General features: G+C 44.9%; 2 protein-coding genes across 7 annotated transcripts; one reads left to right on the top strand and one right to left on the bottom strand.

Moving 5' to 3' along the window:
* Nucleotides 218-1,687, top strand: LOC8060918 (phospholipase A1 EG1, chloroplastic/mitochondrial). The gene has a single exon (XM_002445736.2). The coding sequence runs from the start codon at nucleotides 218-220 to the stop codon at nucleotides 1,685-1,687; it is 1,470 nt and encodes a 489-aa protein (XP_002445781.2).
* LOC8060578 (PP2A regulatory subunit TAP46) lies at nucleotides 7,209-13,233 on the bottom strand. 6 transcript variants are annotated; one of them, XM_021464869.1, is made up of 9 exons: nucleotides 10,706-13,233; nucleotides 10,460-10,605; nucleotides 9,541-9,614; nucleotides 9,211-9,315; nucleotides 8,851-9,012; nucleotides 8,210-8,245; nucleotides 8,016-8,087; nucleotides 7,631-7,774; nucleotides 7,209-7,483 (listed from the first exon to the last, which is right to left on the bottom strand). In XM_021464869.1, exons 2-9 carry the CDS (start codon nucleotides 10,545-10,547, stop codon nucleotides 7,463-7,465), a joined length of 702 nt encoding a protein of 233 aa, XP_021320544.1. In that variant the 5' UTR covers nucleotides 10,548-10,605; nucleotides 10,706-13,233; the 3' UTR covers nucleotides 7,209-7,462. The 6 variants fall into 6 exon arrangements, with proteins under 6 accessions (XP_021320544.1, XP_021320541.1, XP_021320542.1 ...); XM_021464866.1 differs by having other exon boundaries at nucleotides 10,726-13,233; XM_021464867.1 differs by having other exon boundaries at nucleotides 10,460-11,026; nucleotides 11,132-13,233.

The following is a 13,282-nucleotide window of genomic DNA, read 5'->3' as shown; positions in this document are numbered from 1 at the left end:
GATATGATCCTATGCGGACTCACAATCATCAATCAAAAACGAAAGCAGCGGATGTCAAAGTTGATTAGTCTCACAGGGGAAAAAATAAAAAGAAAAAAAATAGCTTTATCGACCACTCCAATATGGGCTCATAGATATCCAGCTAGCGAGCGACCGCCACTGTGCTCCTAGCCTTATATATACCCCTACTCCCCATCTCTCCCTCCCTCCAAGCTTGATGGCTGCCACTGCGAAGCTCGCCGTGGCGCGGGGCGGCACACCGACGACGACGACGCGTCGTCATCGAGTGTCCACAGCCCTAGCGGTGTCTTCCGCCACGCCGATCACCGTCAGCCTCAGCGGCCTACAACAACACAAGCAGCAAGAGCAGGCCGCAGCGCCGTCGTCCACGGAAGCACCACCACCCGCCGCAGGTAGCAGTGTCCGCGCCAATAAAGCCATGGCTACGCCGCCGCCGCCGCCGCCGCCGCTGGCGTGCATGTGGCAGGAGCTGCAAGGCGCTGGCGATGACTGGCGAGCCCTGGTGGAGCCTCTCCATCCGCTGCTCCGTGCAGAGATCGTCCGCTACGCGGAGCTGGTGGCGGCGTGCTACAGGACGTTCGACCTAGACCCACGTTCCAAGCGGTATCTCAACTGCAAGCACGGCAAGCAGCAGATGCTGCAGGCCGCGGCGGCGGCGGGGATGCACGGCGCCGCCGGGTACGCCGTCACCAAGTACATCTACGCGGCACCCGCCGCCGTCGCCTTCGGCCGACGACGGCGATCCTGCAGCAGCAAGGGCCGGTGGATCGGCTACGTCGCCGTCGCGTCGGACGGGGAAGCGGCTCGTCTCGGCCGCCGCGACATCGTCGTCTCCTTCCGCGGGACGGTGACAGGATCGGAGTGGCTTGCCAACTTCATGAGCACGCTGGCGCCTGCGCGCTTCGACCCTGCCGACCCGCGCCCGGACGTGAGAGTCGAGTCCGGGTTCCTCTCCCTCTACAGCTCCGACGACGCGTTCGGGAAGTTCACCGCCGGCAGCTGCCGGAACCAGGTCCTTTCCGAGATATCCAGCCTTGTTGCCAAGCACAAGGGCGAGGAGATGAGTATCACACTCGCCGGACACAGCATGGGAAGCTCCCTCGCCCTCCTCCTCGGCTACGACCTCGCCGAGCTCGGCCTGAATTCTTACCCTAATCGATCCTCCTCGACGACGACGACGATCCCCATCACAGTCTACTCCTTTGCCGGTCCGCGGGTGGGAAACCTAGAGTTCAAGAACCGATGCGACGAGCTGGGAGTGAAGGTGATACGGGTGGTGAACGTGAACGACCCAGTGACCAAGATGCCCGGGGTCCTCTTCAACGAGGGCGCTAGGGTTCTAGCAGGACGGTACGAGTTGCCATGGAGCAAGGCCTGTTATGTGCACGTCGGCGTAGAGGTAGCCCTCGACTTCTTCGAGGCTGGTGACATAGCTTACGCGCACGACCTGCAGGCCTACATTGATCAGCTTATTCTGATCAAGTGCACCGACGACGACGATGTCACTGTTGCTGTTGTTGGATCCGACGACGACTCGATAATGGATGAAGAAGAAGGAGGAGGAGGTGTGAGCGGCGGCAGGGTTGTCGCATCCGTGTTCGAATCGTGGAGGTGGCAAATGGCTGCGATACGCGCTGGTGAGTTCATGCAAGCGCTTGGGATCTGAATCTGAATATATGTATGTATAGCTCCGGCCCTGATGGATAGGGACAACATGCAGGTGATAAACTCGATTATATACGTATGTATCCTTTTGCTTGTACTTGCATGAATACTGGGTAGATCGACTCAGATGTTGAAGAGCAAATAAGGCACTCTTCTTAGCAATTTGCGAAAATCATTCCAACTGTTAAAGGCGCTTTCCTGATGAGTTGCAATTACCCTTCTTATTATTTATAACCTGTACATGAGCATATATATATGGGTTGTCTTAAAAGTATTCTTAAAAACGAGTACTCCTTCGTTCCAAATTATAAGACATCTTGGCATTTCTAAATATATAGATTTTGCTACATATCAAGATATACACACTTACTATACTCTAGATGCATAATAAAATCAATACATCTAGAAAAGTCAAAACGTCGTAAAATTTAGAATGGAAGGAGTATTAATTTAGCACAACGGGACTGGCAAAGGTATAGCAGAACTTATTGCTTTTTGTCACATAGATGAGACATACAATTCAATACTTGTTCTCTGATTGTCGATTGGCTCGCACAGTTTGGTCCGTAGCTCGTACGTATGCGTGGGCCTTGCTAGCGGTGTTACAGTTACAGTGAGCGAGCGGTTCCTCCTGGCGAGCGGGACGGCAGCGCAACTAGTGACTCCTCCTGATGAGCTCGGGTGACTCCTATAGGCGAGCAGGTCGACGGCGCGGGCGACTCCTCCTTGTGGGCGGCCCGACGATGCAGCAGCATCGGCCGGTGGGTGCAGGAGTTTGTGGTGACGACTGCTGCTCCACCCCAATAATACCTGACGGCGAGCCACACCCTTCCCCACCACAAAATCTCCTAGTGGCGGCACATCCTCCAATGCGTCAGCGCTCGCAGATCCGACGGATGAAGCGTCGGGGCTCATGGATCAGGCATCGGGGCGGGCTCGCATGCAAATCCAGTGGTAGGGCTCGTACGTGGATCCATCATCGAGGCTCACGGATCCGGTATCGGGGCTCGTAGATTCGGCGGCAGGGCTCCATCCTGGTGACGCGGGTTCGCTGGCAGGCTCAAAAACGGGCTCACCATTGGGCTTCTCTTTTTTTTTATTCATTTTCGCAGGCGGGCGCAGCATAGCAACCGACTCCTTTAATGGAGGCAGACCATTCAACCGTCTTCGTTATGTCACGATTAACCGTGATCTATCATTGGAGGCGTTTGTAATACCCGCCTCAATTGCTTTTTGTCACATAGATAAGACATACAATTCATTACTTGTTCTCTTATTGTTGATTCGCTCGCACAATTTGGTCCACAACTCATATGGTTTCTGACCTATAAGGGCCTATTTTGGAACAAAGGAATGTAAAATAGAGGAAAGGAAGGAGATGTACAGGAAATAGGGTAGGAGTGAAATGGGAAAACAGACAAATAGAAAAACGCAGGAAACAATTGAAAGAGGTGTTTGGAATCCAGGAGTAGAAAATAAATGAATCAAAATAATACATAAATAAAAACATATAGATGGATTATTTAGTAATAAGAAGCACAAAGCACATATGATCATATCTCCTAATATACGTAGGGAACTGCCAACCAACGGGACTGATGCTTATAGATGGATTATTAGCTTGATGTCATTTTGTTTTTATCGTAATTAAGTTGTGTCTGATAAAAGAAAACTCTAAATACATGGACTTGTTTATTAATTTCCTCAAACCTGATCCATTCGTTCAATTCGGGGGGCTCGTATCGTTGTTGCGCTTCCACTCGTCGTTCCTTCCGGTCCCTTCCTTCGACGGCGATCTGACGCCGCACGCCGTGTCCATCCGCCTACGCCAGCTCCACCACCTCCACCTGCTGTTTGTTGCATGCAGTGTAGTACTGCCACCCACCGTCAGCACAAGCAGACATGCGTCCTGTTCATTCCGCCGCGCCGGGCCGCTCGCAGCATGCGCCGCCGCCGCTCATGCTTGAGCAAAAGTTTTGGCTGCAAGACCGTAGGAAATTTTCCCTTTGTTCTGAGCTCATTGTTCCATTCCTCAAAAATACAACCTTTCCTGCCGTTCCTTCAAAAAAAAAAATTTGTCCGAGTTCCTTCTTTCCAAAAGCGCATATAGGATTCCTTATAAATCCTGAACTCAATCCTCCATCTTTCCTTTGTTTTGCCTCCGTTAAGTTCCAAACGAGGCCTAAGGGCGTGTTTGTTTACCCGGGTGAAGAGTGGGTCTGGCTGTGAACATGCAGGTAGAGATGTTTATTTACCTGGACTTGTTTTGGGTCTGGCCAACACGATGATTAAAGCATCTGCCAACCAGGTCCGGCAGCGAAGGCCACTCCCACCGTTTCTGGCGATCGAGCCAGGTCGAGCGTGTGCAGGCACGGACTTCATTTGGCGCTGGTCAGAAGATAGTGCTGCACTGCCACCCAATGCAGGCAAACAAACACTAGTCCAGTTCAGGCAGGTCCAACAACTGAGAAGTGCAACCAAACAAAGTGCACTGCACCACCTGGGCCAGGCCATTTGGGACTTGGCTGGGAGGAGCCAGCCGATTGGGAAGACCCAGGCAAACAAACATGCCCACACATGTGTATGTGTGGCAATTGGGTGGAGGAAATCAAAATTTGAAGCCACTTCTACTTGAGGAAGCCGCCTTTTTGCTGGTCAATTTGGCTTCGCACAAACGATATTGTTTTTTTAAAAAGAAAACCATTATTCTCCTTAATTTGAAGGTATCTATATGGTTATACATTGGTTCCACATGCATAGACTCTACAAAAGTCGCATAGGCATGACTTGGTTGCGGTGGCTTTGCAAGTAATAATGGTTGACACAGCAGTTGAGGTTATTTTTTCCTTAGCAAATAGGCGGCGATCTAATCTTTCTATTGATGGTCACTAGAGTGTGCATGGTGTTTTGTTTTTTATGGATGTGTAATTTACTCATGCAGAGGCCCGAAAGCATTTTTGAAGACTTTGTATCACCTCAATGTAATGTTATTGAAAATTAATAGCTTCTTATAGAAAAAAATATAGTTGTTGTTTTGTGTGCCACTTGGAAAAGAAATCTCCATAATGAGAATCATATCATATAAGATCCTTAATTTCTCATCCGCAAGTAGTGTATGACTATTCATTGCAACAGTAACCTGAAATCTAAGTCGTCTGATTCGACATAGCTTCTCTAGTAGCTTCAAGAGCCGTTCGGAGTTTTTTTTAGCAAAATGGATTAAAATGGAATGACTCATCAAGTGAAGCTCCTTCAAGTCTGGTCTCACATGAGGTGAATATCGAATCACTACTAGAATCCACATATCCCCTAGAGTTGAAACCCTAGGGAAATATCCATAAAACAATAGGGAAACAAGTTCCCTAGGATTTTTGGTAGAGAAAATTTCCTAGGGATGAATTCGATGGGAAAGAGAGAGAGTGTCCTACGGTTTCTAATAAAACACTATCGAAACAAGTTTTTCCTAGGAAAAGTCTGAACCATAGGGAAACTGACTCAGCTGATGAATGTATATACGGGGAAAGGTTGTTTCCGTATGTTTCTTCATCCCAGGGAAAGATATACAATAAGTTTTATTTATTATACTTATTTTATTTCTGTTTTTCAATTATTCCATTCTCACAACAAAATCATTCATGATGAACAAAATTTATTCCTTTGGACTGAAATTATACATCATTCTTTGTCACAAGCACTAGTACAATCAATTTGGTTTTTACAAAGCTATACACAGAACAAAAGATGGAGCAAGCCGGTGGCATTCTAGGCATTTACACAGAAAATTAAGAACAACAATCAAAAAAGCACACATCATATATCAGAACATAAATTAAAAAAATCATGTGGTGGGAGGACAGTAAGCTAGCAGCAAGCGACTCAATTCTCCACCTCAGACTGCCGCTCCCCGTTTCTGGAATCGAATCCTCATCTCAAGTTATGTTGACGAAGAGGAACTGCTTGGGGAGGAGAGTGGCAAGGTCACTTCAGGAAGTAGCAGGCTCACCACGGCGAGAGAGGAGGCCATCACGGCCATGCTTAGTGCCGTGGATGCCGCTATCTCCGCCACCGAGAGGAACACCGTGTCACCGCCTTAAGGTAGCATAGCCTCTGCAAGTGCGGTGCCTCCACGTCCACCGCGGAATGCAGCTGCGGTGTGACGAGCCTACACCCCAGAACCTCACGCCAGGACACCTGACTTGAACTTGTTTGTGGTGATTTTTGGATGCATAGGAAAAGAAGAGAACAGAGGAAGAGGAGGATGAGATGCAACTGTGAGGACGGAGAAGAAGATAAAGAGGTCTGGCTGGTACGAAGAGGAGAGAAATTTGGGGGAGGCGGTAGATTTTTTTGATCGATGAAATTTTGGAAGTCCCACACATGATCGAGTCCTACCGAACATTACATTTCTCTTGGGGTTTTAGAATCATATCTTAGGAAAAGTATATTTTCCAAGAATGCTCTAAATTTTCCTAGGGAAAGATAAAAAACTCTAGGGAAACCGATTGATTTTAGTAGTGAATGGAGTTGAAATAACAACTTCATCCACAGTTCCCTCTCCCAAATTTACTATGGAAAACTACTATACTAGTAGAGCATACCTATACCAAATGAGCCTAAATACTACTCCCTCCGATCCACTTTATAAGGTATTTTGAGAACGCCAAGTTAAACTTTATAATATTTAACCAATAAGTTTCAAGTATTATAAAACAAACTTGGCATATTATATTTCTAATTACATGCACTATATCCATAATCATAATAAATAAATAAATAGTTAAAGTGTAATTTAGGTGGTACCATGTCATCCGCTTTCTCACCCGTGAGGCTGCTGTTGGGCCCTCGCGGCCCAAGCGCGTAATTAGAAATCATGTGGATGCAAGACACTAAGACGGCCAGCGCAGCATCAAGAGAATAAAAATCGTACTATGATCTTGGTTGCTCTTGTTGGTATTATCCTCAATCTTACGGAATGTAGCAGCACATCACAATGAAGGGAGCTAAATTTCTATTAAAAAACAAAAAACAAAGGGAGCTAAATTTCTATTAAAAAACAAAAACAAAGGGAGCTAAATGATGTGATTGTAGTGTTTGCCAGCATGGATTGCATGCCCTGCCACAATCCATTTTGGCTGCACTACACCTACTGAGCTACAAACTGGGTTTGTTTTCTTTCTCATCAGATTCAATAGGTTAGATTTTGCTTGATGAATAAAAAAACTAAAAAAAGCAAAGTACTTTTTGAACCACCTTACACAAGTGGACCCCTCATCACTCATGTTTAGCTGAGCTGCTTGCTGTTTCATACGGAACATGTACATTATCTCTTGTGCGACTGATTTGTTTTAACAGCTAGTATAGTGCTGCAGGAACGACTTGAAGAAGTTCAGGCAATGGGCAAGCAGCACACCAGGCCACCCCGCAAACTTTTGAGTCTTAGGAGTTGACTAGGTAGCGTGTCCATGCATTGCTACGGGATAACTAACATTTTATCTTTAAAACACATGCATCGCACGATAAAATAACAGTACTGTAAAAATTAAATACCAATATTAAAACAACATTATCTCAAAATATAAAGTTTATGAAATCAACACAGTCACGGAAAATGTGGCATCACAAACTCACAAACTCTACTTTATAGACATTTCTATAATACGGCTAAGATAATATTTAATAACGGCAGAAAGAAATCTCCAATATCCATTTCATTCATGCGCCGGAATCAACATTGTTTCCTTTGAAGTTTACATCCTAAATTTCATATCTACCACTCTCAACCAGTATATTGCTTAATCTGCAATTACATAATATGCTTATTAGATTGAATAGATGGATCTAGATGAAAATGGTTAATTAATGATCGAAATGGTTAATCAAAGGCTAAGCCATGTATAGGAAATATTGGAAACCAGACTAACATTTGTCATGGTTGAGTGCTTACCAGTAACCATTGAAATAGTTTTCCATGCAAATATGTATAAGTCCTTGCTGAACTGGTCAACACAAAAAGGATATTGACTCCTGAACTGGTTTCTAGAGTTGCATCTCTGAGAGGTAGTACCACTGCTAGGTGGTCATACCAAACCTGAAAAACATATATACAAATCTACTAATGGCTTTGATATGTATATCAATGCACCATTCATGAAACTATTTCACTGAATGAACTTGGCAATGAGCTTGACTTGAATGGAGGAAAGGCAACATATTTTCGAGACATGATAGCCTGAGATCCCAAATTTTCTTTAGAAAAAAATAGTTTACTGAAATAATTGACCTAAGATGCTACTGAGAAGAAATTGCCAAATCACTATCATTGGCATTACCTTTGCCTTCCTTTCCTTTACAGCTAGAAGCATTTCTTCTTCCTTCTTTAGCATGTCGAGAAGATCAAACGCCTGTATATGGAAATAAAAAGAATAATATAATAGTAAATCAAATGTTACTATGAATGCAAGTACTACAATTCTTTAAACAGAAAAAAGAACTCAACAATAAGTGTTATGGAAAGCGAACTAACCTTGCAGAGAGCCAATGAGATGGTAGCTAACCAAGCCTGCAGCATACTAAGAGGAATTCAGAACCAGAGCATATGTTCTCATTGATATAGAAGCAAATGCAAGGTAAGAAAAGTTGGAAGCAAACATTGACACGATATGAAAAGGCACTAACAACAAGATTCCAAAATAATTATTCAGTCATGAGAAATAAAATAGCATAGAAAGAACACTGTGGGCTATAAATTGAAGACCTTGCAGTGAGGATTTTACTGCTATGGGATAAATTTGATGGTAACACTGTTTCTGTGTCACTGACTGACTGAAGAGAACAAAACATCCTCATGGGCTTGGTATGCACAGAGCATTACAGGGAATGTGTTTGACAGACTGCAGGTATCTAAGAACCTAGCTACATGCAGCAAATTATAAAGCTCCCTACAGCCAGTAGACTAAATAAATTAAAATGCCACCATCAAATGGAAAAGCTTTATCTCTTAGAATATCACAAGCTTATTTTAATTTGAAAAATAAATAAAATCTCTCCTTTCAAGAAAAGCAAGACCATACTTATGACATACTCATGCCACAGATCATTCTGATTTGAAATATGTAAAAACCTAAAACATATCATGAAAACAGCTTCCAGATGTGGGCTGCTGACCTCTCTTTCTTCCTCTCCATCATCCTCCAGGTCATCTTCCTCTCCAGCTTCAATTGGGGCAGATAAAGCAGCTGCTCTCAATGAGCGTCCACGCCTTTCTTTTCTCTCTCTGATCTCTTGGAGCTTCGTTTCTGCAGCCTTTTGACGTTTGAACCTGGCAACCTAGGAAAGAAACAATAAACATAAATAGTGAATTACAGGAAACTGACCCACTTTAGACATCTTATGAATAAAATCAGCCTGTGCATAATAGATTCAGCACAAGGGAACCATGTCCCATATTACTGTCCTCCAATTACAGAGTAGAAACTACTGGCTGATGCCTTAAGATTTTATATAGAGAAAGTAATTCGGTCTCACCTTCTGTGCTCTCCTGTTTGCCATAGTATCAGGCTGCTTCTGCCTAGACAATTCTAGCTCATCCTCTGGAATAAGCTCTAGTACTTCACATAGAGCAATGAACTCCTGTGGAGTGCAAAGGGAGGACACGTGATGACAGTAATGTGTGACCAAGAATAAATTTCATTACAAAATGTCATTGTAGTGGGCACGGCCGGGTTGAACCCATCGTCGTAGCCGTCGGAGTTTTCAGTATGCATCATTTGAAACTGAAAAATCAAGGTTTTATAAATTTGGAACAAATAGCACAGTTGTAGAGGGAGTATGACAAAAAGAAGGGAACAAAAATACCTTGATGTTGTCGCAGTTGATGATAGTCCTCAAAATTAGCTTATAAAATGAAGTTTTTTGTCGAAACAAAATCCCTACACAAGAGTAAAAATCAATTTGAGAGAAATCTGGACTATGTATCGTCCTTTGCGGCACCCAGACCATGGCGCACAGCCCCGCCGCCACTCCGGTGCACCCACAAACAATAAGAAGCTTACCAATCCAGCACACAGCTTTATGAAAAAGGGAATCTACAACAAGGAAACATTGGAATATAGATTGAAATTTTCATTCTATCAGTGTTACGATAGCCATATGCAGTTATAAAAAATAGATTATTTTCACTTAGATAAATAGTTTCTATATGTTAGGAAATCATGGAGGCATTTTTCTTAGCACACAGCCATGGAATCACATGAATAAAGGACCAAATCGTTCCAAAAGTCTAAATGATTCGAAACAAAAGCAGCCATATTGGATTGCATATATATGTATCCTTCTAACTTTATTTGTGAAGCAGTAGCATATATATTGACCATATTTGCTATGTGTCTCCATATTGTCTGTACAGACCGAAAACATATATACCATCTGGCGGCTAGCATGGAGGCGTGAAAGCCCCTATCGATCACTCCCTATGTCGCTAAAGTAATTGAAGTCAGAATTATAAGTAATTAAAGTCAGAACTACAAAGTTTATCAGACCTATGATCAATTGATCATTAACAGGCTCCATTAGTCTGATGCTCTGACCAAAGCCCTTCTCTAATTCGATGCTCTGCCTCAGATTGAGAGTCTATGCCCCCATTTCAAGTGAAGAAGAAATCTATTTTTAATTCATGTTGTTAGTTTTGAGTATGCACGCAATTACACGGGTATCTCAGCCAGTTAGAAATTGCTCACTGCATTGACCTTGGTAACTTTTCTAGTGGTGGGCTTACCTAACACACTTCTATTATTGGAGATAACAAGATGTGATGACCCCCGCCAGGACCTATATGACGTCTTCTCACTTAAAACACTCCTCATTGGTTTAGTGGTGGGCTAAACCAACACACATGTTCATGAATTAAAGCAGCCAACGTTTCTGAAGGACAAATAAACAGAACATAGATTCCATCACGAATTCATGATTCTAACAATTCAGCATGTACCAAAATCAAGTAAAGGAGTGATGAAGATAGTACATTCGTTAAGAGAAAACCACCTCAGATCGAATCAATGTCACTGCTCCAATCCCTCTCCGCCATGGATCCAGACATGCAGGCTAGTGAGGAAAAGATGATCACAGACCTCCATCAGAAGGTGGCCGAGGCCTTGGATTCAGTAGGGCCATGGCGCGGGCGATGTGAACCATAAACACAACCCCAATCTCATTTTTGTCTCTTACCAATCCCAAATCAGCAAATTTCTCATCAGTCAAAAATAGAGGCAACAGAGGGAGGAGCTCACCGGGGCAGGGCACCTGAGCAACGCTTGTTCGCAGGGGCGGCGCCAGGGGTATTCCCCTGTATGCCATGGAATACCCAAGATTTTACAAATAAATACAAATACATATATATGTATACACTGGTATATTTGCTACATGTTGCAAATTTGATCGACTGGCCCACCAAACAAAAAAGGATCGCATCTTTTCCTGGCTGCTGCTCCCAACTCGCATCGTATTGTATCTCTCCGCAATTCCGCATCGGCGCATCGCAACAACTCCCAACCGGCCAACCCTAGCTTCCTGGCTCCAGCGACTGGCGGCCGCCGGCCGGCGACGCTGCGACGGCCACCGCGAGTCCGCGACGGCCACGGTTCGGCTTCGACCTCCAACTTGCTGCTTGGGGCAAGCCGGCAAGGTGAGCACACTACTACACTAGCACAGCAGTGTCAGATTCATTCTTCTGAGTTTGGCATTTAAGATTCGTTTTTTTTTGCATTGGATTCTTGCAACGTAGATGAAGAAAAAGGGTGCTAGTATATACTGAGGACTTGAATATTTGGTTATACTGAGGACTTGAATAGAGCTTTGCAAAAGAAAGATCAGGATATTGTCAATGCTATGGAGCTTGTTGATATTACAAAGTTTCATTTGCAGTGCTTGCGGGAAGATGTTGGCTGGACTGATTTTCTTAGAAGAGTGACTTCTTTTTGTATAAAGAACAAGATCAAAACTGTTGACATGGAGGGTCCTTATTATCCTGTTGGGAGACCTAAAAGAGGGTTCTATAATGGTGCAATGAATTATCATCGCTACCATGCTGATATGTTTGTGAGTATCATTGATAGGCAACTTCGAGAGCTGAACGACAGATTTGATGAGGTAAACACAGAACTACTTTCTTGTATGGCAGCTTTCAGTCCAATTGATTTATTTGTTGCTTATGATCAAGAGAAGTTGGTTAGGCTTGCTACAAAGTTTTATCCTAAGGATTTCACAACTGATGAATTGTCAAAACTTCCATATCAGCTTACTGTGTACATTTCTCATGTGCGTAGAGATGAAAGGTTTAAAAATTTGAAGAATCTATGTGAGCTTTCAGTCATGCTTGTTAGCACAAAAAGACATGAGCAATATTATGTTGTCTACAAGCTTCTTAAGTTGGTGCTAATTCTTCCCGTAGCCACTGCTAGTGTTGAGAGAGTGTTTTCCACGATGAATTATGTGAAGAACAAGCAAAGGAATAAAATGGGTGATGAGTATTTGAACAATTGCTTGGTCACATTTATTGAGAGAGAATTCTTCAGTCAAGTGAAAGATGATGATATCATTAATGAATTTCAAAAAGGAGATCGTAGAGTTCAATTTTAGTAGCATTGAGATTTCGATGTTTTGTAATTTTTTTAATTGTTATAGACAATGGCATTATGCCGCTATGTTCAGACCTTGCATTTTGATTATTACTATTGCACATTTGCATTAAAAAAATTGTACATGGAATACCCAGACGTAAAATCCTAGCTCCGCCACTGCTTGTTCGTGACGCAGGCGCTGATGCCATTGTTGCCGCTTCGGCTCCGTACCTGGGAAGCCGCTCTGCCTCCGCCGCCTCCTCCGCTCGGACGCTGCTCCACCTTGAGACGCAGCTCTCCTACGCCGCTCTGCCTCCATTGTCTCCTCCACTCGAACGCCGCTGCCTCTTTCCTAGAGCACGGGACGCAAGGTGGGAGAGGCATAGCGGAGAAGGCGGATTCACGCGTGCTGTCGCTCGCCGCTGCCTCTGGATCCACGAGCTGCGGCTCCTCCTCCCTCTTACGAGCGTAGCCGGCGTCGGATAGGCGGATTCGCGGGCGCCGACGCTCGGCGGCTCGACGGAAGGTGCGGGCGGTGGGACGAACGCCGCTGTCCCTGGATCCACGAGCTGTGCGTCCTCTGCTGTCCGCGGCAAGGCTGGGCATGGGATTTGGAGATGGGGAGATCCACGGCAAGGCAGGGGATGGTGTTGTGGCAGGGACACGAGATCCGGAGACGGGGAACAACGGCGTGTGCGGCCGCAAGGTGCAGGGATGGGTAGCGGCGTGCGAGGCGACGACCTTGAGTGATTGGAGTGGGATCCTGGGAGGGGATAGATCGTGATCGGAGATGGGTTGCAGAAGAGGGTCTCACGAACGAATCACGGGGGAGCGGATGCGGATGGCGGTTTCCTTTTTTGCGTCGCACGGGGAAGCGGAGGTGAAAGAGGCCGGGGATCGCAGGAGGCAGGACGAAAACCGGACGGACGAATGTGGTCTGTTTTCTTCCACAGAAATAACACTTGCAAGTTTTCCTGTTGCAC

Source organism: Sorghum bicolor, chromosome 7, assembly GCF_000003195.3.
Source record: "Sorghum bicolor cultivar BTx623 chromosome 7, Sorghum_bicolor_NCBIv3, whole genome shotgun sequence".
Classification (NCBI taxonomy): Eukaryota; Viridiplantae; Streptophyta; class Magnoliopsida; order Poales; family Poaceae; genus Sorghum; species Sorghum bicolor.
The sequence above is the reverse complement of the archived record's forward strand: the minus strand, read 5'-3'. Positions and strand labels throughout refer to the sequence as shown.